This window comes from Halichoerus grypus, chromosome 8 (assembly GCF_964656455.1).
Source record: "Halichoerus grypus chromosome 8, mHalGry1.hap1.1, whole genome shotgun sequence".
Classification (NCBI taxonomy): Eukaryota; Metazoa; Chordata; class Mammalia; order Carnivora; family Phocidae; genus Halichoerus; species Halichoerus grypus.
The window spans coordinates 100,286,400-100,308,969 of NC_135719.1; the positions used below are offsets into that span (position 1 = coordinate 100,286,400).

Genomic DNA, 22,570 nt, shown 5'->3' on the forward strand with positions numbered 1-22,570 from the left:
CTTAATGTACTGTTGGATCCTATTGGCTAGTATTTTGGTGAGAATTTTTGCATCCATGTTCATCAGGGATATTGGTCCGTATCAGGGAATATCAGGGATATTCTCCTTTTTGATGGGGTCTTTGTCTGGTTTGGGGATCAAGGTAATGGTGGCCTCATAAAATGAGTTTGGAAGTTTTCCTTCCATTTCTGTGTTTTGGAACAGTTTCAGAAGAATAGGTATTAATTCTTCTTTAATTGTTTGGTAGAATTCCCCTGGGAAGCCGCCTGGCCCTGGGCTTTTGTTTGTTGAGAGATTTTTGATTACTGCTTCAGTTTCCTTAGTGGTTATAGGTCTGTTCAGGTTTTCTGTTTCTTCCTGGTTCAGTTTTGGTAGTTGATACATCTCTAGGAATGCATCCATTTCTTTTTCCCATTGGATATTCTTTCCTGCTTTGTCAAATATTAATCGACCATATAGTTGTGGGTTTATTTCTGGGTTTTCTGTTCTGTTCTATTAATCTCTTGTCTATTTTTGTGCCAGTACCATACTGTTTTGATCACTACAGCTTTGTAGTATAACTTGGAATTGTGATGCCTCCAACTTTGCTTTTCTTTTTTAAGATTGCTTTGGCTATTTGGGGTCTTTTGTGGTTCCATACAAATTGTAGGGTCAGTTTAGCTCTGTGAAAAATGCTATTGGTGGGGCGCCTGGGTGGCTCAGTCGTTAAGCGTCTGCCTTCGGCTCAGGTCATGATCCCAGGGTCCTGGAATTGAGCCCCGCATCGGGCTCCCTGCTCCGCGGGAAGCCTGCTTCTCCCTCTCCCACTCCCCCTGCTTGTGTTCCCTCTCTCGCTGTGTCTCTCTCTGTCAAACAAATAAAATCTTTAAAAAAAAAAAAAAATGCTATTGGTATTTTTATAGGGATTGCATTAAATGTGTAGATTGCTTTGGGCAGTGTAGACATTTTAACAGTCTTTGTTCTTCTAATCCATGAGCATGGAATGTTTTTCTATTTCTTTGTGTCAGCTTCAGTTTCTTTCATTAGTGTTTTATAGTTTTTAGAGTACAGGTCTTCTTTTCACCTCTTTGAAGATTTTATTTATTTATTTGACAGAGAGAGAGACAGTGAGAGAGGAAACACAAGGAGGGGTAGTAGGAGAGGGAGAAGCAGGCTTCCCGCCGAGCAGGGAGCCCCATGTGGGTCCTGGGATCATGACCTGAGCTGAAGGCAGATGCTTAATGACTGAACCACCCAGGTGCCCCATTCTTTTCACCTCTTTGGTTAGATTTATTCTTAGGTATCTTATGGTTTTTGCTGCAGTTGTAAGTGGGACTGATTCTTAATTTCTCTTTTTGCTGCTTCATTATTGGTGTATGGTATTGGTGATTTCTGTACAGTGATTTTGTATCCAACAACTTTACTGAATTTGTTTATCAGTTCTAGCAGTTTTTTGGTGCAGTCTTTGGCATTTCTATCATGTTCTCTGCAAGTAGTTTAAATTTGACTTCTTCCTTTCCCAATTTGGATGCCTTTTATTTTTTGTTGTTGTTGTTAGATGTCTGATTGCTGAGGCTAGTACTACCAATAATATGTTAAATAACAGAGGTGAGAGTCGGCATCCCTGTCTTGTTCCTGACCATAGTGGAAAAGCTCTCAATTTTTTCCCCATTGAGGATAATATTAGCTATGGGTTTTTCGTAGATGGCATTTATTATGTTGAGGTATGTTCCCTCTAAACCTATGTTGTTGAGGGTTTTTTTATCATCAATGGGTGTTGTAGTTTGTCTACTTTGTCAAATGCCTTTTCTGCATCTACTGAAAGGATCATATGGTTCCTTTCCTTCTTTCATTAATGTGGTGTATCATGTTGATTGATTTGTGAATATTGAAACACCCTTGCAACTCAGGAATAAACCCCACTTGGTCGTGGTGAATGATTTTTTTAAATGTATTTTTGGATTTGGTTTGCTAGTATTTTTTTGAGAATTTTTGCATCCATGTTCATCAGGGATATTGGCCTGTTCTCTTTTTTAGTGGAATCTTTATCTGGTTTTGGTATCAGGGTAATGCTGGCCTCATAGAATGAATTTGGAGGTTTTCCTTCCTTTTCTATTTTTTGGAATAGTTTGAGAAGAATAGGTATTCACTCTTCTTTAAATGTTTGGTAGAATTTGCCTGTGAAGCCATCTGGCCCTGAACTTTTGTATCTTGGGAGATTTTTTATTACTGATTCAGTTTCTTTGCAGGTTACTAGTCTGTTCAAGTTTCCTATTTCTTCCTGTTTCAGTTTTGGTAATTTTTGTTTCTAGGAATTTATCCATTTCTTCCAAGTTGTCCAGTTTGTTGGCATATGGTTTTGCATAATACTCTCTTGCAATCATATTTCTGTGGTGTTGGTTGTTATTTCTCCTCTTCTATTCATGATTTATTTGGGTCCTTTCTCTTTTCTTTTTGATAAGTCTGGCTAGAGGTTTATTACTTTTATTGATTTTTTTTTTTCTTTCAAAGAACCAGCTCCTGGTTTCATTGATCTGTTGTTTTTTTTAGTTTCTATATCATTTATTTCTGCTCTAATCTTTATTATTTCCTTTCTCCTGCTGGCTTTAGGCTTCTTTTATTGTTCTTTTTCTAGCTCCTTTAGGTGTAAGGTTAGGTTATTTATATGAGATTTTTTCTTGCTTTTTGAGATAAGCCTGTATTGCTATATACTTCTCTCTTATGACTGCTTTTGCTGCATCCTGAAGATTTTGGACCGTTCATTGTGTTTTCATTTTCATTTGTTTCCATGTATCTTTTTTTTATTTCTTTGATTTCCTGGTTGACCCATTCTTTGTTTAGTAGCATGTTGTTTAACCTCCATGTATTTGTAGTCTTTCCAAATTTTTTCTTGTGGTTGACTTCTGGTTTCATAGCATTGTGGTCAGAAAAGGTGCATGGTGTGATTTCAGTCTTTTTGTATTTGTTGAGGTCTCTCTCTCTTTTTTTAAAAGATTTTATTTATTTATTTATTTGAGCGAGAAAAGAGAGCCAGAGAGAGCATGAGCGGTGGGGGGGAGGGGCGGGAGAGAGGGAGAAGCAGACTCCCTGCTGAGCAGGGAGCCTGATGAGGGGCTCAAAATCAGGACCCTGGGATCATGACCTGAGCCAAAGGCAGATGCTTAACCAACTGAGCCACCTGGGCACCCCTGTTTGAGGCCTCTTTTGTGATCTAATATGTGATTTGTTCTGGGGAATGTTCCATGTGCACTTGAAACGAATGTGTATACTGTTGTTTTAGGACAGAATGTTCTGAGTATATGTTAATTCCATCTGGTCCAGTGTGTCATTCAAAGCCACTTCCTTTTTTATATTCTGCTTAGATGATCTGTCTGGTGATGTAAGTGGGGTGTTTCCATTTTAATAACTTTGGCTTGTACTCTGGGTGAGATGGGAAAAGAAGCCCTTGGAGAGTTGGAAGCAGAGGAGGGTCATGACCTAGTTTATATTTAAAAAAAAAAAAATCACACTGGTTGGTATCTTAATAAAGTATAGGGGACTAAGGGTGCAAACAGGAAGAACAAATGGAAGTCTTATTGTGATACCAAGTTAAAGCTGATGGTGGCTTAGACTAGAGTGGTAGCAGGGAAAGTTGTGAGAAATGGTTGGATTCTGGATATATTTTGAAGGTCAAGCTGAGGGGATTTATTGGCAAATTAGAGTGGGGTATGAGATTGAGGAGTGTGAAGGCTGACTCCAAGGATGACTCCAGGAATTTGGCCTGAAAAAACTGAAAAGAGCTGCTATTAATGAAGATAGATAAGACTGCAGGAAGAGCAGGTTTTGGAGAGAAATATCAGGAGTTTGGTTCTGGATGAGTTAACTTTGGCATGTCTATGAGGTTAGTGTTTTTCTGACTATGAAAATTGATGGAGGACTAGTTTATTTCCTCTTAGTATGTCACAGACAGATACTTTTGAATATTACAATAATAATGAATTAATAAAAAAAGTAAAATTAATGAAAACAATGTTCACAGCCAAATTTCTTCTTATTAAAGCCAACAAACGTAGTATTGCTCTGTCAAGTTTCTAAACACCTACTCTTAATTTTTGTATTTATGTTGTTGTTGGCTAGTAATAAACAGTTTGTGAACCATACCAGTAATAAACAGTTTGTGAACTACACTTTGAGTATCTTTGTTTTATTTTTTAATTTTTTTTAATCTTTGTAAGATTTTTATTTACTTGAAAGAGAGAGAGCGCAAGCGAGCACGAGCAGGGACGAGGGGCAGAGGGAGAGGGAGAAGCAGACTCCCTGCTGAGCAGGGAGCCTGATGCCAGACTTGATCCCAGGACCTGGGGATTATGACCTGAGTCGAAGGCAGACATTTAACCAACTGAGCCACCCAGGTGCCCCTGAGTAGCATTGTTTTAAACATCAAGCAGAGAGATATTGAATAAACAGTCGAATATATAAATCATGAAGTTTATTAACATGTATACTTTATATTATACATGGGAGATATGCAGGGAAAAATGAGTAACTTCCTAAGGTGGCTTAGAATTGACTTAAATACCATATTAATAGGGAAAGGCGAGGAGGAACATAGGCTTCTTAGGACAGAGAGTAATTGATTTTTGGGAAAGACGAATGGGCCCTTAGAAGAATAGAAGGGAGGTGTGATAGTTTATAACCAAGTTTGTCTGGCTATAAGGATGGCTTTTAGTCTCCTCTCCTGTGATGAGTCAATTTTTTCTGGTTGATAAAAATCCCAGGGAGGGGATTTATGGACAGATAAAGGGAGAGCCTCTCCCTGCTTTTGCTGTTTTTCAAGTGTCTACAGCTCAAAATAATCAGTATATCAAAGCAGCATATTTTGGGGCAGCATGTCCTAAACTTCCCCAGTCATATTTTGGGATGGCTTATTCTGCTACCCTTCATTGGAATGGCAGTATAGAAGGTAAGATAGGAATTTTAGGAGTAATAAAAATTTTACTTTAGATAGACCTAACAATAAATTTAGGTCTAGGATATGATTAGCAGTAATTGCTCTGGGCTGTTTACCTGCCCATGGCCCTTTAGTGACAAATAATATCTGGAGTTTCTCATTTATGTGTAAACTTAGCAAACATTTTTGGCATCACAACCATTATGAAAGCAAAGAATTAGGATTGCCCTTTGCATTTTACCACAGTCTGTTTTGGTTTATATTGCCATTTTGCTGCTACTTTTCCTATTCCATAGTGTCCTGGATTCTGATTTGTAATCTGATTTCACCATTTTGGGGTGAGTGGAAAAAGTGTGTTTGATCTACAAGTCTCTTACAGTTGTATTTGGTTATTTTTAAATCATTTTTATTTTAGGTTGTGAAACAGTTTCGTAGTGGTGGTTATAATACATTGGTTTCCACTTGTGTTGGTGAAGAAGGTTTGGATATAGGAGAAGTTGATCTTATAATATGTTTTGATGCCCAGAAGAGCCCAATTCGTCTTGTACAACGAATGGGTAGAACCGGCCGCAAACGTCAAGGCAGAATTGTTGTTATCCTTGCCGAAGGACGAGAAGAACGTGTAAGTGGACTTGTAGAAACATGATTTGATAATTGAAATTTGAGAAATATAGCTTAAGATAAATGTCAGTCTGTTAACATTCAAAGTCCAAACAATCTGTAGGAAATTGTGGTTGATTTTTTCCCTCTACTTTGTAGTAGATTCTGAGTATTCTTTTCTTGTAATTAGGAGAATTTTTTAACTGGATTCAGTTTTGTAACTTTTATCCATATAAAATGCATTTTTCTACTTCAGTAGTAATTTAAAGATACTTAGATACAGAAATCAATATGTATTATTTTTTTTAAATATTTGAAAGTTCTTTAGTTTTTTTTAAGATTTTATTTATTTATTTGAGAGGGAGAGAACACGAGTTGGGGGGCAGGGAGAAGGAGAAGCAGGCTCCCCGCTGAGCAGGGAACCCTAAGGGGTAGGGCTGGGGGAGGGGGCTCAATCCCAGGACCCCAGGATCAGGACCTGAGCTGAAGGCAGATGCATAACCGACTGAGCCACCCAGGTGCCCCTCAATATCTATTTTGTTTTACTATTTCCCTGTGCTTCTAAGGCCTGTTTCTTGTTTTTAATTTAGTTTTTTCTTTTATTTTTAAATACAGTGAACTGAGAATGGTTTTTACATTTTAAAGAGTTGCCTAAACCAATCAATCAATCAACCAACCAATATGTGCCAGAGATATTATGTGGCCTGCAAAACCTAAAATATTTACTTTCTGGCCCTTTATGGAAAAGTTTGTTGATGCCTATACAAAGTGATAAGGAACTTAAATTATATTCATACTTTGCTACAATCTTGAGTGACAGACCTTCCTGGAATATGATGTTATACCTAATATTATTTTGTTTGTTACACTAAAGTTATCAACTAACTTGTAACTCAGTGGGACCATTTCCTTGAGCAAATATGTAGGTTTATATTAAAGATTTTTTCATTAATTATGGCAGTTATAAAAAATTGATTTAAAATGTTTTATAGACTCTTTAAAAATCATCCTGAAAAATGACTTTTTCCCCTGATACTTTTCATGTGATTATAGCATATTATGTAACATTCATTTTATCTGTAAAATGATTCCAATAAATTAAATATCTGGCAGCTTGTAAAAATCTATGTACTATCAATGTGTGGAATTAAGTTCTAACTGTATTAGCTTAAGCAAACCACTTAACCTATGTATTCAGATGTTAGTTTTCTTATCTGTAAAGTAATCATAATGGTCCACATTTAATGAGTACCTACTCTCCTGGGCAGTGTTCTAAGTGCGTCAGATGCATTATTTCATTTAATCCTGTACAGGGAATAATGTTTTTCTTGTATACAGTGAAGAAAGGTGAAGTGTAGAGAGATGAAGTAACAAGCTGGAATACGGGAATAGTATTAAAAAAAAAGGCAGTTTACATTTAATATATATAAATATTCACCTTATTCAAAAATAGAAAGATCCTAAATAAAAGGTACATTTCCTTTGTGCAATATAGTTATGAAGGTAGGCTTTTATAATACTAAATTTTGAACTGATTTTCAGGAGTTAATTGAACAGGTCTCAAATTCAAGATAATAGATATTCTCAGTATTTAAGTGGATCAGAGTTTAATTTACTGTTTATAATAAATCCAAACAAATATAATAACTTCTTATTATGGCTAAGTGACTATTATAGAAATAATGTAATTTGACATTTTTCTTTGCAGACTTATAATCAAAGTCAGTCCAACAAAAGAAGTATTTATAAAGCTATTTCAGGTAACAGGCAGGTTCTTCATTTTTACCAAGGAAGTCCACGAATGGTTCCTGATGGAATCAATCCAGAATTACACAAAATGTTCATCACATGTGGTGTCTATGAACCAGAGAAGCCTCGGAACTTGCAGCGGAAGTCCTCTCACTTTTCCTATAAGAACGGTAAATAAAAAACTTTGCATTGGAGCCATGTATTTTTTTCCCTGTTGTTAGCAGGCTGTATGTTGATATATTTCCTTTTTGAGAAACTCAGTGTACATTCTAGGATGTTATGGGTGTTGGAAAGAATAAGAGATTATTCCTGTGGCAAAGGGAAGGAGACAGTGACAGAACAGAGTGAGAAACTCAGTGTTGGGAAAATTAAAATGTCCTACTAACCCAGAGAATCCTCTTTACAAAATGTAGAAAAGGAAGAAAAGTTTTATTATTGAATAAGCACTGAATCAGATTATAGTGTGCATCATAAACAATCCACTAAGATAATACAAAGACAGAAATTCTATCCTATTCATCCCTTCAGGCAGTTATGATTCTTTACATACATATTCTCAAGATTAATAGTAACTTGTCCTACGAGAGGATAGCACCTTTTGCTGTATATACTTTCATAGTTCATCCCCAAATCACCTGGTAATTGAGGTAGCCATTTCTGTTAGCTTCATTGCCTTTATTCAAAGAAATAATAAGACTTCTGTTATCTTTGCATGCATATAGTGAAGAGAATGGTGCCTAGGCTAAACTTCCCTGTTGACTGGGAGATAGGGACACTATCTTCCTTGATGTTTAACACTGCAGAGAGCGATCCTACATCCTTAAGAAAAACATCTATGCTTGAAACACTAACTAGAGGCTTGCTCAGACTTTACAGAGGTTTGCATATAACATCAAAGAGTTAAAAGATTTAAAAACATTAGGTGTCTCTGGAATTGCTTTAAGGAGACAGAATGGTTTCTTTCCCTTTCTGCAAAAGAGAAAACAAATTTTTTTTTTTAATTTACATGGGATCGTGTCCAAGGTAGACCAAGTTCCTGGTGATTCTGAGTCAGTGAGAAATTCTTTGGTGCCAGGGAGTGTAGCTAGTAATGAGAGTGTTACTACTTTAAGAACTACAGAGATTTTGGTGATATCAAGAAAATATCTTGAAATTTTAATACTATGAAGATGAGAAACTAAAATTTTTTTCTTTTAAATTTTACTTAATCTTTAATTAGGGCTTTTAAAGAATCATAACATTATAGTTATATTTTAAGATTTGGAAGGAACACTGGGGGTCATCTGGTCAAATTACCTATCAAGATAGGAGTGGTTTCTGCAGCAATTTTTTTTAATAATATTTTAAGAAGAACAATGTCATTTTGTTAACTATAAGCACTATGTTATACACAGATCTCTAGAATGTATTCATCTTATGTAACTGGCACTTTAGATACTTAGAGCAACAACTCTCCATTTTTCTCTCCACCCAGCCCCTGGCAATACCATTCTATTGTCTGCTTGTATGAGTTTGATTATTTTAGGTATCCTTATAAGTGGAATCATGCAGTATGTGTGCTTCTATGACTGGCTTATTTCACTTAGCATAATTTCCTATAGGTTCCTTCATAGGAAATGGTAGGATTTCTTTTTTAAGGCAGAATAATATTCCGTTGTATGTACATTCCACATTTTTTTTTTAAAGATTTATTTATTTGAGAGAGAGAGAGAAAGAGAGAGAGAGAGCGCACAGGAAGGGGGGAGGGGCAGAGGGAGAGGGAGAAGAATACTCCCACTGAACAGGGAGCCCGATGTGGGGCTGTATCCCAGGACCCCGAGATCATGACTCAAGCTGAGGGCAGACTCTTAACCAACTGAGCCACTCAGGCACCCCACCACATTTTTTGTATCCATTCATCTGTGAGACATTTGGATTGCTTACATCTCTTGCATATAGTGAATACTGCTACAGTATACATGGGGTGCACATATCTCTTTGAGATCCTAATTGCAGTTCTTTTGGATATATACCTAGAAGTATAATTGCTGGATCCTATGGTACTTCTATTTTTAATTTTTTGAGGAGCCTTCATGCCATTTTCTCTGACAGCTGCACCTCTCTACTATCACACCAACAGTATATGGGGATTTTAATTTTTCCATATCCTCACCAACACTTGTTATGTTTTGATCTTTTGATAGTAGGCATCCTAACAGGTAGGAGGTGATGTTTCATTGTGGTTTTGGTCTGCATTCAGTGTTCTTATTAAATGCATATTCAGCCTCAACTTGAATATCTGTTAATGGAAATTGTATTTATAAGGGTTTATTCCAATGTAGAAACCCTGTGTAGAAGAAGATTCTTTCTTATGTTGAAAAATCTGTCTTTCTACCTTTTTCTCATTGATTTAGTTTTATCTTCTAGATACAAAAAATGGTTTTGATCTGTTTACCTGTGTAGCAGTTCTTTATGTATTTGAATACAATACCTCTCAAGTTTAACTGTTGGTTCCACTGGTTTTCATACCATGAAGCTTCAGGATCCTTTCCCTCCTAGTCACTTGCTTTGGATTCACTTAAATTTGTTAATGTTCTTTCCCTTAACTCAGAGCTGTAAATCAATGCTTTTTGGATATGCCTATTAAACCTCATACAAATCTACTTAATAGGAATATGCCTGTCATTTTACAACACTTTGCCAGATCTTTGGTTAAAGTGAAAAGATTTTATGTACAGTTGATTCTTGAACAACACTGATCTGAACTGTGTGGGACCAATCCTATGCAATTTTTTTCAAATTTACAAATACAGTTCAGTAATGTAAGGGTACTTTCTCTTACGACTTTAATATTTTTTCTACCTTTATTATAAGAACATGGTAAATAATACATAAAACATATGTGTTAATTGACTGTCTATGTTATCAGTAAGGCTTCCAAACAAGAGAAGGTTATTAGTACTTATGTTTTTGGGGAGCCAAAAGTTAACTGCCGATTTTCAGCTAGGGGCTTAGTACCCCTAACCCCTTCATTGTTTAAGGGTCAATTGTATTTTGGATTCTTTTGAATTTATTTATTTATTTAACTTGGTTAAAGTTTGCATAGATTATTCTTAGTGATCATTATATTTTTATAAATGTTAAAATTAACCATATGTTTAATAATTGTTTCTAAAATGTAACTAGAGATGGATGACAAATTTCTTTAGTAAAATTCGAGAACCTGTTTTTTTTTTTTTTAATTGAGACAATATTGGCTCATGTTTATTTTTTGTGCTTTTTTTTCCCATTCTCCCTGATTTTTCAAGTGTTAGGGATTCATCTTGCTAAGGTTGCATATATAAATGTAATCTTCTGTAAATTAGCATAATTCATCTGGGCTTAGAGATCTGAACTTACTTAAAGTGACTAAAAGAGAGGAATGCTTTCCTATTTTAAAAGTCTCAGATTGTTAGATCTAAGAGGAGCCTGAAAGATCACTTAGTTCAAACCCCTTATTTTACAAAAGCATATTCTTATACAGTGTTTGGAAATAGCTAAGACAGAAGTTTCCTGATTCCTAATTCAGTTGTCTTTCTGATTTTTTTTTTTCTGTCCTCATCTGTATTAGACTAGAGTTACTACTTTATACTATTTACCCTTTTTCAGTTTGCTGATTATTTTCCTCTATAGAGATTATGGAAGTTAGAAAGGATTAATTTAATATACTTTAAAAAAAAAGTGTATTATTGTCATTTTTTAAAGCAGTAGGTCTTTTCTACCTCTACCCCCCCATTTAAGACTTAAGTTAAAAATCCTTTTTAGTCTTGACATCTTCCCCCACCCCCAACCAAGCTTCAGATAATCTTTCAGATAACAATGATAGAATCATACCAGTTTTCATTTGTAAGTTTTTTTGACTCTTTTGTGCCAGGTCTTAGATACAACATGGAGGGAGTCCAAAAGAAACCAGGATTGAGAGCCTACCTACCTGGCTCTGTTACATTTATGAAGTCATTATGGAAAGTTAGCTCCTGAACAGGAGGCTGTACTAGTACTTTCAAAGAGGTGAGAAAAGTGATAACCAGGATGATTATGTGAAAAATACTGGTTTTAAGGAATAGAATCAGTGGTTTAGTAAAGATGAATAGATATAAACAGGTGGAGAGTTTGAGTTGATGTTGTATATTTTGTGTTTGCTTAGCAGATTTTTTTAAACTTCTTTTCAATTACTTTCTCAACTTACAGGAATGAAGCAGAGTAATTCAAAGAAAGATTGGTTCTTATCAGCAGAAGAATTTAAATTATGGAACAGACGTTATAGGTTAAGAGACAGTGATGAAATTAAAGAAATAACATTGCCTCAAGTTCGGTTTTTATCTTTAGAAAATGAGGAAAACACACCAGTAAGTTGAACATGTTTTCAGATACTCTTTATAATGATTATACAGTAGATTTGGGAGTAGAGAGAGTGTTTATGATCAGAATGTCAGGTTGCTTAAAAAATTAAGAATGTAACAGTTTAAAAAGAATATTAAAGTCTAAGTTTATAGAACTAATTTTCTTATATTCTTTATTGTGTATATATTTTTACTTGAGTGTACTACATATACATAATATCTGCTCTTTTCCCATTACTTTCTACTATATGAGCATTTCCACATAGGCATCCTTTACATGATTGTTATGTTACTCTGCATTATACCCCTTGACTATTTATTTTCCTGTTATGTTTTCGAATTCTTTTCAGTGTTACTAACATAAAATTATGTTTGCTTGACTATTTATTTTCCTGTTATGTTTTCGAATTCTTTTCAGTGTTGCTAACATAAAATTATGCTGTCATGAGCGTCTTTGTATAACTCTTTTTTTTTGAAATTGTGTAGAACTTTAAATTGGATGTTATTATTTCTCTTATTATGAACAAATTATTGGTGAACTTAATAATTAAGTCAAGAGATTTGATTAAAGGTTACATATATGCCTAGAGAGCTGGAAAAACAACCTCAGGAAAGAGTCCTTTTAGAAGATTTATAGGGTTTGAAATATGGCTATTCCAAATTTATATTCATTTACTACCAGGGAAAAGTGAGGAATGGCAGCATGAAAAAATTAAGATCATTATCACTGAGAGGTTATGAATGCCTCTTTATTACATGAGAGAATATAAATCTAGCACAACAGTACTTTTGAAACCACACATTTTCTTAAATATTTGCTCTTAACATGGAACTGTATAAACAGGAATATAACCAAGTACTAACTCAAATAATAGTTACTTTCAAAATGTATTTAGAAGGGCATTTTTGTACTTTATGAAATTAGTTTCTTTAGCCTCCAGAGATTTTAGTTGAAAATACTCAAATGAATTCAGATTTTTTATGTTAGGCTTATTATCTGTATATTGTTTTTTTAATCAGTTTATGAAATCTGAGTATGTGTATTTATCATACTTATTATTTTTAAAATCATTAATCAAGACTCAAGAACCAACCATGGGAATTCATCAACTGTCTCTTTCTGAATGGAGAGTGTGGCAGGATCATCCTTTTCCTACGTATCAAGTTGACCATTCAGATCGATGCCACCATTTTATAAGCATTATGCAAATGATAGAAGGAATGAGACATGAAGAGGTAGGGTTTTATTACAACTTTCTCTTGCTGGGTATGATTGTGAAAAGAATACTTGATATTCATTCTTCTTAATTTTTTATGAATTATTTATTTGAGAGAGAGAGAGAGCACGTGGGCAAGTTGGGGGGAGGAAGAGGGGGAGCAGGGAGAGAGAGAATCTTAAGCAGACTCCCCACGGAACACAGAACCTGGCTCGGGGCTTGATCCCACAACCCTTAGATCACAACCTTAGCAGAGATCAAGAGCTGGTTGCTTAACTGACTGAGCCACCCAGGCACCCCTATTCTTAATTTGAAATCATTATTATAAGAAACAAGTATTTAATATAAAGAATTATAGTTAGAATATTTTGTTTTTTTTATAAAGTTTCTTGTGACTCAGTAGGGAACCAGCTTTCTGCCTTAGGTGGAGAAGTAGACTTAATTAGAAGAATATCATCTGTCAATATAGATAAACCAGAGTAAAATTTTAATATACTTAATGATTTATATAAACCATTAGTAGAGCTAATTTAGCATTCTTGCTAGATTGGATTTATTGAAATATTCTCCATCACATAGGTCATTTGGTATGTCTTTTATATCCTGGTGGTAGTTTAGAGAATTATTGATTCCTTGAGAAGCTTGATTATTCTTCCTTGGGAGAATCAGAATGATGAACCTACTCTGATTATGAAATCCAAAATTCCTGGGTTAGAATCCCAGGTCTACCTCTTACTAATCAAACAAGTTAACCTCTTTGGGCCTCCGTTTCTCTGTAAAATGGGAATAATGATAATACTTTCTTCATAGGGTTGTTGCGAGGATTAAATGAGTTAATATGTGTAGAGCATTTAGAACAGTAACAGGCACACTCAATAGATTGTAACTGCTATTTTTATTATTAGCTATTATTCATGAATACATATAAATAGAGTAATTAGTTGTGGATCCCAGCAAAACCTATGCTATCAAATTAACACATATTTATTTAGTGCCTTCTGTATGTCCTCTTCTATTCCAGGCCCTGTGGTACATCAGTGAAGAAGACAGATGAAATATTCTGTCTGTGGGGAGCATATACACTAGCAGGGAGACAACCTTCTCAAATTAATATTTATTGTATTTATTATTTATTGTTCAAAAATTAGAGAGTTAACTGTTTAAATCCCTGAACAGTAGAGGAATCCTGACTAAAGTAGCCACTCAAAGGGAAGAGAGGAAGGAGGGTAGGTCAGGAGTTGGGGGGACTATAGTTTTAGATTTAGCGATAAGTATGCTTTAGAAATTTACTGTAAGAGTTCCTGTGGCGCCTGGGTGGTGCAGCTGGTTAAGTGCCTGACTCTTGGTTTCAACTCAGGTCATGATCTCAGGGTTGTGAAATCAACTCCACGCCAGGCTCTGTGCTCAGTACAGAGTCTGCTTAAGACTCTCCCTCTGCCTCTGCTCCCACCCCTAGTCTCTCTCTCTCTCTCTCTCAAATAAATAAATAAATCTTAAAAAAAAAAAAAAGGAAAAGAAGAGAAATCTACTGTAAGAGTTCTTTGTTGGAAAATTTGTTAAAAATAGTATATTCCAGCCTACAGCCTAATGGATTTACAGGTACACTTATTTCAGATGTTCTAAAAGTTGTTCTTAGTTCTTACCCTTATCAAGAGGGTAAATTTAACACATGTATGTGTAGTTTTCATTTATATATATTGATTACTTAATATCTATTTTTATGAAATTAGAATAGTTATTCAATTAAATTTTAGAAGTGAAGAACTTAGTGCTTATAATATTTATTTTTGAAGATTTATTTATTTGAGAGAATGTGAGTGCAAGGTGGGGGGGAAGGGGGAGAGGGAGAGGAGAAGTAGACTCCCTGCTGAGCTCAGAGCCCGATGCAGGTCTCGATCTCAGGACCCTGAGATCATGACCTCAGCTGAAACCAAGAGGTTGTTGCTCAACTGACTGAGCCACCCAGGCACCCCTATAATCTTAGTTTATGTATTTATTAAATTTGTTCCTTCTGTAAATAGTTATCATGGGTCTTTCATGTATTAAGTTCTGAGGATACAAAAATATAAACTGATTAAAGATAATTTATGATAATTACACAGTAGTGCCATTTATAATTTTGTTTGATTTATTTGAATAATTTTTAAGTTAGGGGCACCTGGGTGGCTCAGCTGGTTAAGCATCCGACTCTTGGTTTTGGCTCAAGTTGTGATCTCAGGGTCATGAGATAGGGCCCCCTTACGGGCTCCCCACTCAGCGCAGAGTCTACTTGGGATTCTCTCTCTCCCTCTGCCCCTCCCCCTCTCATATGTGCTCATGCTGTCTCTCTCTCTCTAAAATAAATAAATAAAATTTTTTTAAAAAAGAATAATTTTTAAGTTATAAAAGAAAATCATTTGATTTTGAGTAATCATTTGAGTAATGTAATATTGTTTAGAAAATAACATAAAGTAGAACTCATCTCTTAGTAATGGCTCTTATTTCCTGTGATTTTTTTTCATTTTCCTTCTTTCTAGGGAGAATGCAGCTATGAATTGGAAATTAAATCTTACTTACAAATGGAAGATGTTAGCTCAATATTTAGTGCTCCCAGGAATGAATATAATCCTCTTGCCAATGGCACCTTTACTAGTAACAAGAAATCTTCATTTTCAAGGAATATAAATCAAGGCAGTTCATTCTCAATGACAGAATCTGATGAAGAATGTGCTAAAATTTTTAAACAAACTCATATCAAACCTGTTAAAATTGCTTCTCTAAAAAAAAAAGCCTCTAAAAAATTTAAAAAAGATCAGCCTTATATAAAAGGAAATAATGATGTTGTTATGGATTCTTTAGATACTGATGGAAGTACTACTATTGAAAATATTTTTCAGGTAGACCTACTAAATGATAAAAGGGCATCAGATACAGATGAAGTTGCCCCTGCCATATGTGCTATCCATGAAAATGTTAATCGGCCGTGTGGATTAATGGAATGTCAATTTACAAATAAATCTAGTTCATTTCCTGGAAATTTTTTAGATTCTGGTTATAACAGTTTCACTGATGAGAAATATGTTTCATCTAGCTTATTTCTTCCATTTGAGGAAGAACTTTGTGTAGCTAAAACAGACGACCAATTTTATAATTGTCTTTCACTAACAAAAGAGGTACTAGCTAATGTAGAGAGATTTTTATCTCATTCTCCTCCACCTCTCAGTGGACTCTCAGATTTGGAATATGAAATTGCTAAAAGTTGTGAACTTGATCATTTGCCCTTCCTACCTTACACCGAGTATTTACAAAATGATAAATCTACTTGTTTGATGTCATATTTACCTGTAAATTCTCAACAGGATTTAGAATTGAATTCACTTAAATTTATTAATCATCCTTCTGAAAAAAGTTGCTTTTATAGTGCAACTAATGATAAGATTTCTGATGAGCCAAGTTCCTATGACTATGTTGATAAAGTACATAAAGATAATAAAAATGAAAGTATAGTATCCAGCAACCATATTCAAATAAACATAGGCCCTCCAAAGTATTTAGTTGAAGAAAAAAATTGTGATATGGATAACAGTGGCCCCCCAGTATTGCTCACTGATCAGGTTGAGAGTTTACCACTATTCAAAGATGGTAATACAAAGTTTAATGACATGAGCCTTTCTCCCTCGAACGATAAATATAAATCTTCATGTGTGTCAGACAAAACTGCTTTAAGTGAAATGGCACTGGTCTCTCACTTCTTAATTTCTGATGAACTATTGTTAGACGATAATTCTGAACCCCAAGATCAAATTATCTGTGATACTAATAGTTGGAAATCTCATGAAGATTTGAAAGGTGTACATAAGGAAAAACTGAAGCATGATGAATATGTTTTTGACTGCTCTAAGGACTTATTTTCTGTTACTTTTGATTTAGGATTTTGTAGTCCAGATTCTGATGGTGAAGTATTAGGACATGCATCAGATACAAATAAGAATAAATTTTTAGATCTCTCTGGAAGGTGTTTAGATATTAAGGAGACCAATGATGCAAATTATGTTTCAAATCAAGCAGTAATACCACTAGATCATGTTGCTAGTTCTACGAGTAGAACTATTACTATCCCATCAAGTGACGATACGTGGAGTCCAAGTTTTGCACATTTTCCACAGAGTGCAGCAAAAAATAAAGGATTTCTGTCTCCTGGTTATTCTCCGTTTTCTTTGCCAGTAGGAGAAAAAGTTATGAGTACACCACTTTCTGAATCAAACACATTGAACTCATTTTCTAAGAGGAAAGAAATGCCTAGGACACCAGATTCTCATAAGGGAAAATTAAGTCTACAGAGTTTCAAAGAAACCTTGAATTCAACTTTTGGTGATTCAGGACTTTCTGTAGAAAAGACTAAAAGCAGGTCAAAAATCAGTCTTCGTCAATCCTGTCATCCTGCTGAAGGTAAGATTCCATCTTAATAAAGCACATAAATCTGGAAAAATTACTCTAAGCTTCTGTAATTTTTTAAAATGTGATTTCTCAGTATTTGATGTATTGAATTAGATAATTATATATTTCTTAAGTTGATGCTTACTGATAAAAGATTTATCTACATATATTTATGGCATGCATGCCATGGGAAAGGTATTATGCTAGATAGTGAAATATAGATTTGGCCTTGGACTTTGACTGTAAAACCCAAACAACTGTGTGACATGTACATTTGAAAAGATACCAGTAAAATGTGGGAATAACTACCAAATAAAAAGGTAGTGGATGTTTAGGAGTTTCAGAAGATGACAGAATTTTGAACCGGATTAGATTGGAAATACAGATTTTTTTAACATAGATTTTAATTTTGGCTCTTCAGGAATATTTGCAATTTGAATATGTTGAAAATAGTAGAGAATTTGGATGTTATAAAATGAAAACAAAGGGGAAAAAGGGAAGTATAAGATTTGGAGGGAATAGTATAAAGTAGAAGATTTACATAGAAAAATAGTTGGGGAAAAAAAAAACAGTTGAGAAACAAGACTGTATTTGGAGGATTGAGGCAAGACCTCAGAAGTTCCAGAGGAATCTCTGGATTTCTGTGATCTAATTCTATACAGTTACAGAAAAACTAGAAAATATAGTGCTAGATGTTGGTATTAAAATGACTTAAGTATTCTTTAAGTACTTTGATAGAGCTCTAGTTTATGTATAGATTATTATAGCAGGCCATTTATGAAGTTTATTCCTTATGGTTGAGGAAAAAAGAGTAGTTGTAGGATAAAATGATTTTGCTCTGTAAATCTTTTTATGATGCTATTCTCTTTGGGATCAAAGGCATGATTTATGAATGTTTTATTTAAGACAAAAGCTTCTTGAAAGTAAGTTCTGGAAATATGTTTAATTTTTAAAATTGGGTGTACTCTGGGCGCCTGGGTGGCTCAGTTGGTTAAGCATCTGCCTTCGGCTTAGGTCATGATCCCAGGGTCCTGGGATCGAGTTCTGCATCGAGCTCCTTGCTCAGCAGGGAGCCTGCTTCTCCCTCTGCTGCTCCCCCTGCTTTTCCTGCTTGTACGCTCTCTCTTTCTCTGTCTCTGACAAATAAATAAATAAAATCTTAAAAAAATAAATAAAATAAAATTGGGTGTACTCTGACATATATATATTTTGCTAAGTTTATGTTACCTGTGAGCCTCCAATATTTGCTTTAACATCTTTATATTAAGTCTCTTAATGGTCGAGATCATTTTTCTATCTTTGTGTCAGATTTGCATTAAACCTTCTAACATTATACTTAACTACTAACCATGGGCAATGTAATTATGAATACATAATTATTGGGGAATATTTAGTATTTTTTATTATTATGTTCAGTTAGCCACTGTATAGTACATCATTAGTTTTTGATGGAGTGTTCAGTGTTCAATGATTCATTAGTTACGTATAACACCCAGTGCACATCACAACAGGTAATATTTAGTATTCTTTGAGGATAGATGATATACAATGTTACATTAATTTCAGGTATACAACATAGTGACACCACATCTCTGTGCTCACAAGTGTAGCTACCGTTTGTCACCATACAACTCTGTTTACTATAGCATTGACTATATCCCTATGCTGTAATTTTTATTCCCATGACTTATTCATAGTTAGTATTTTTTACTTCACCTAATTGAAATAGAGGATTTAAGATTATTTGCCATGCTATATGTATACTATAATAGTTCATTAAAGTGGCACTAAAGCAGTTGAAAGGAAAACTTCCTGGAATGAGTTGGTTACTAGACCTGAGCCTTGCATTTAATTCTAACTTCTTTAGAAGGTAATGAAAAACAAAACTGGTCGATTATACAGTGCTCATCTGTAAAAAGGATTTATTTATTTGTCTGGGTAAATTTTTTTTGGTACAGAGTGTGAGGAGAAATTTATTGTGTGGATTTGTATTATTTATTGCTGTGTAAAAAATGACTCCCCCAAACTTAGTGGCTTACAATAACATTTATTTGTAGTTTAGGAATTGGAGAGGTGCTTGACTGGATAGTTGTGGTTGAGGCTTTCTCATCAGGTTATAGGCAAGATTTCACCTGAGGTTGCAGTCACCTGAAGATTTGACGGCATGGAAAATCTGCTTCCAGGATAGCTTGTTCAAAAGTGGGGTGGAGGGCGCCTGGGTGGCTCAGTTGGTTAAGCGACTGCCTTCGGCTCAGGTCATGATCCTGGAGTCCAGGGATCGAGTCCCACATCCGGCTCCCTGCTGAGCAGGGAGTCTGCTTCTCCCTCTGACCCTCCCCCCTCTCATGTGCTCTCTCTCATTCTCTCTCTCAAATAAATAAATAAAATCTTTAAAAAAAACAAAACAAAACAAAAGTGGGGTGGTGGTGGGAAGGGGAGGCACATAGGAATCTCTATCCATAGCAATTCTAAAATGCAGAAGAGCCGAGATTGGAAGTTCCTTGTTGAGGACTCAAGGCCCAGAAATGACTCCCCATGGTTCTTGGCTTCATCCTTTGGATGGTTGGTCCTTTTTCATAACATGTAGCAGAATTTCCTTAGCTGTTTCCTTTTAGTAAAAATTTGGGGATTTTTGTTTTATGGGGATTTTCAAAGGCCTCTTTTCATTTTATATTGTCTTTGCCCCTTCCTGTTGTTGTAGCTGGCTGTGTTTCTTCCCATAATTCTCGTATATCTTTGTGGATCTCTTGTGAATCTTATTGGGGTTCATTCCACTAGATACTAGTCATGCTCACAAATCCTTTGGGCAACTCCTCTACTTTGGGCTTCTGCTAAGATGTCTGGAGATAGTTCCTTAATCTTGGAAGGCCTGTTGTTTAAGAGGATCTGTGAAAGACATCCTTAGACTATATAGAGGGCCTTTTATCTGACTGCACGGTACTTTGAGGCACCATCTTTGATCTTGGAGGTCTTAAAGCATTTACAGTTTCACCTTCAGCTTCACCTGGATAGTAGTCTCCTGGCAGTTCTCTAGATTAGATCTTTGCCTGGAAGATTTCTTAATTTAGTATTGTTTGCCAACTAGAGAAGCTGGGAATTTTCAAAACTAGTAAGTCTCAACTGTTCCATGTTTAATAGTCCTTTCTTTAGGACTCATTATAGGGTTGCTTCTTATATCTTTACAGTATAGCATTTGGCTTCCTCCAAAGTGAGTGATGCAAGACAGACAGCAAGGATGAGACCTCAATAACTTTTATGACCTAGACTCTGAAGTAACCCACCTTCACTTCCATTATATTCTTTTGTTAGAAGCAAGTGACTAAGTCTGGACCATACTCCAAGGGAGAGGAATTATGATCCAGCTTTTGAAGGAAGGCCTATCAAAGAATTTATGAACATATCTTGAAACAACCACAGGGCTCTCACAGAAGGTTTCCTAAAGACACAGAATGGTATCCGTAATCTGAATCTTATGGAAGTGCAGAAATCGAGCTTTGTTTAAGTACCTGAAAATTTGAAGTATTTGATTTTATACATCAGATTTTTTTTTTCAAAGATTTTATTTATTTATTTGACAGAGATACAGTGAGAGAGGGAACACAAGCGGGGGAAGTGGGAGAGGGTGAAGCAGGCTTCCCGCTGATCAGGGTGCCCGATGCGGGGCTCAATCCCAGGACCCTGGGACCATGACTGGAGCCGAAGGCAGATGCTTAACGACTGAGCCACCCAGGCTCCCCCAGATGTTTGTTTTTAGCATTCTTTCCACCCTCCCGAATATGTTCTAGTTACAACATTTTGGTGAATATCTTACCAATTTTTATTTCATGCTTGTGTACAAACACACGTATATGTAGACATATGTATATACATATATATAAAAAAGAACCTCTTCAAATATTGTTTTGTAGCCTACATTTTCATGCTTTAACTCCTTTAGAATGAAAATAAGACACAAAGGGCAGAGCGATAGTACATTATAGAGATGAATTCTGGAACCTTTGACTAATAGAATTAGACTTTGCACTCTCCCGGCCTCATTTTGGTTAATTTGTAAAATTGAATCTGAGTCAAAAATGTGGTTATTAGCAAAAGTTATCATGTCTTAATTTTCTCACTGGCACTGTTTTATTTTTCTGTCTCATCTTATGCTGATTTTTTGGCCAAACTTCTGAAAAACTTTTTAAATAATGCACCCATCAATAAAGTAGTTGTGATTAGATAAACAAATCTATTGACCGGATTCATTTTTTTAATAAATTATAGATGAACACTTAACAAGCAATGAAAGTGAAGATGATGAGATTTTCCGAAGAAAAAGTAAAAAAACAAAAGGAAATGTTTTAGAATCCCCTGAGGTGAGTCATTTAATAATCACAATAATGTCATCATGTAAAGGCTTTTTTCTCCCCCACCATAAGTCTCTCTTTTTTTTTTTAACCTTTTATCTAATTATCTACTTTATCTAGGATCAGAAAAACAGTGAAGTTGATTCCCCACTTCATGCTGTAAAAAAGCGCAGGGTTCCTCCAAACAGAGTAAGTAGATAATAGATAATGTAGAGTAATTAAAATTCTTTTAGAGTAATTATTACAAGAAAAATACATGTATAGGTGAATGTAGGTATATATGATCTAATAGGTGTATGGTTAACACAAAAATAGTAAATCCTATGTGATTGGAATTTCTATTTCAAATTTATACTTCTTTAAAAACTATTTTAGTCAGTATGCTTTAGCAGTTCCCTAAATATCTACTCTATATCTACTGTGTAAGATGCTGGGGACACTACTATAAATATTATATCCTGGTACTGTCTTAAGTCACCTAAAATCTAATAGGAGAGACAGATAAGTAAACAGGTAATTTCAATATAATTTTTATTTATTTATTTATTTATTTATTCAATATAATTTTTAATAAGTGATAAAAAATGATAAGCCCTTATCCTAGTCCTTGGGAGTTCTGGAAAGTTTCTTGAAGATAATAAATACCTTGGCTAAATCTTAAAGCATATGTGGCAGTGAGGCGAGGGAAAGCATTGCCAACAGAGCAAGCAGCTTAAAGAATGACACGAAGCAGGGAAATACCATCTTTATTATTAGATGGTAAAGACAGAGTGCCAGGAAGTAAAATTGGAAAAACATCAGGGTCAGTTTTTGGAAGGTCTTATTCTTTCATTTCCTTACTGACTGGGTTTGAAAGAAGGAAAGGAAGGAGTTCAAGATGAGAGTCTGTTTCTTGGCTAGGGCTGTTTGGAATATGTGTCACAAATTTAGAGAATATAAAAAGATGATAAATTCAGTGTTGAATATGTTTGAGTT

The 22,570-nt window shown here is 35.0% G+C and overlaps 1 protein-coding gene across 2 annotated transcripts in view; it reads left to right on the plus strand.

Moving 5' to 3' along the window:
* FANCM (FA complementation group M) overlaps positions 1-22,570 on the plus strand; it is a 108,459-nt gene that overhangs the window by 26,281 nt on the left and 59,608 nt on the right. For both annotated transcript variants that reach the window (XM_078053636.1, XM_078053637.1), the window contains exons 10-16: positions 5,325-5,531; positions 7,218-7,428; positions 11,465-11,622; positions 12,697-12,852; positions 15,350-17,261; positions 21,513-21,604; positions 21,716-21,784. In XM_078053636.1, coding sequence (XP_077909762.1) covers positions 5,325-5,531; positions 7,218-7,428; positions 11,465-11,622; positions 12,697-12,852; positions 15,350-17,261; positions 21,513-21,604; positions 21,716-21,784 — 2,805 coding nt within the window. The remainder of the gene's footprint in view (positions 1-5,324; positions 5,532-7,217; positions 7,429-11,464; positions 11,623-12,696; positions 12,853-15,349; positions 17,262-21,512; positions 21,605-21,715; positions 21,785-22,570) is intronic.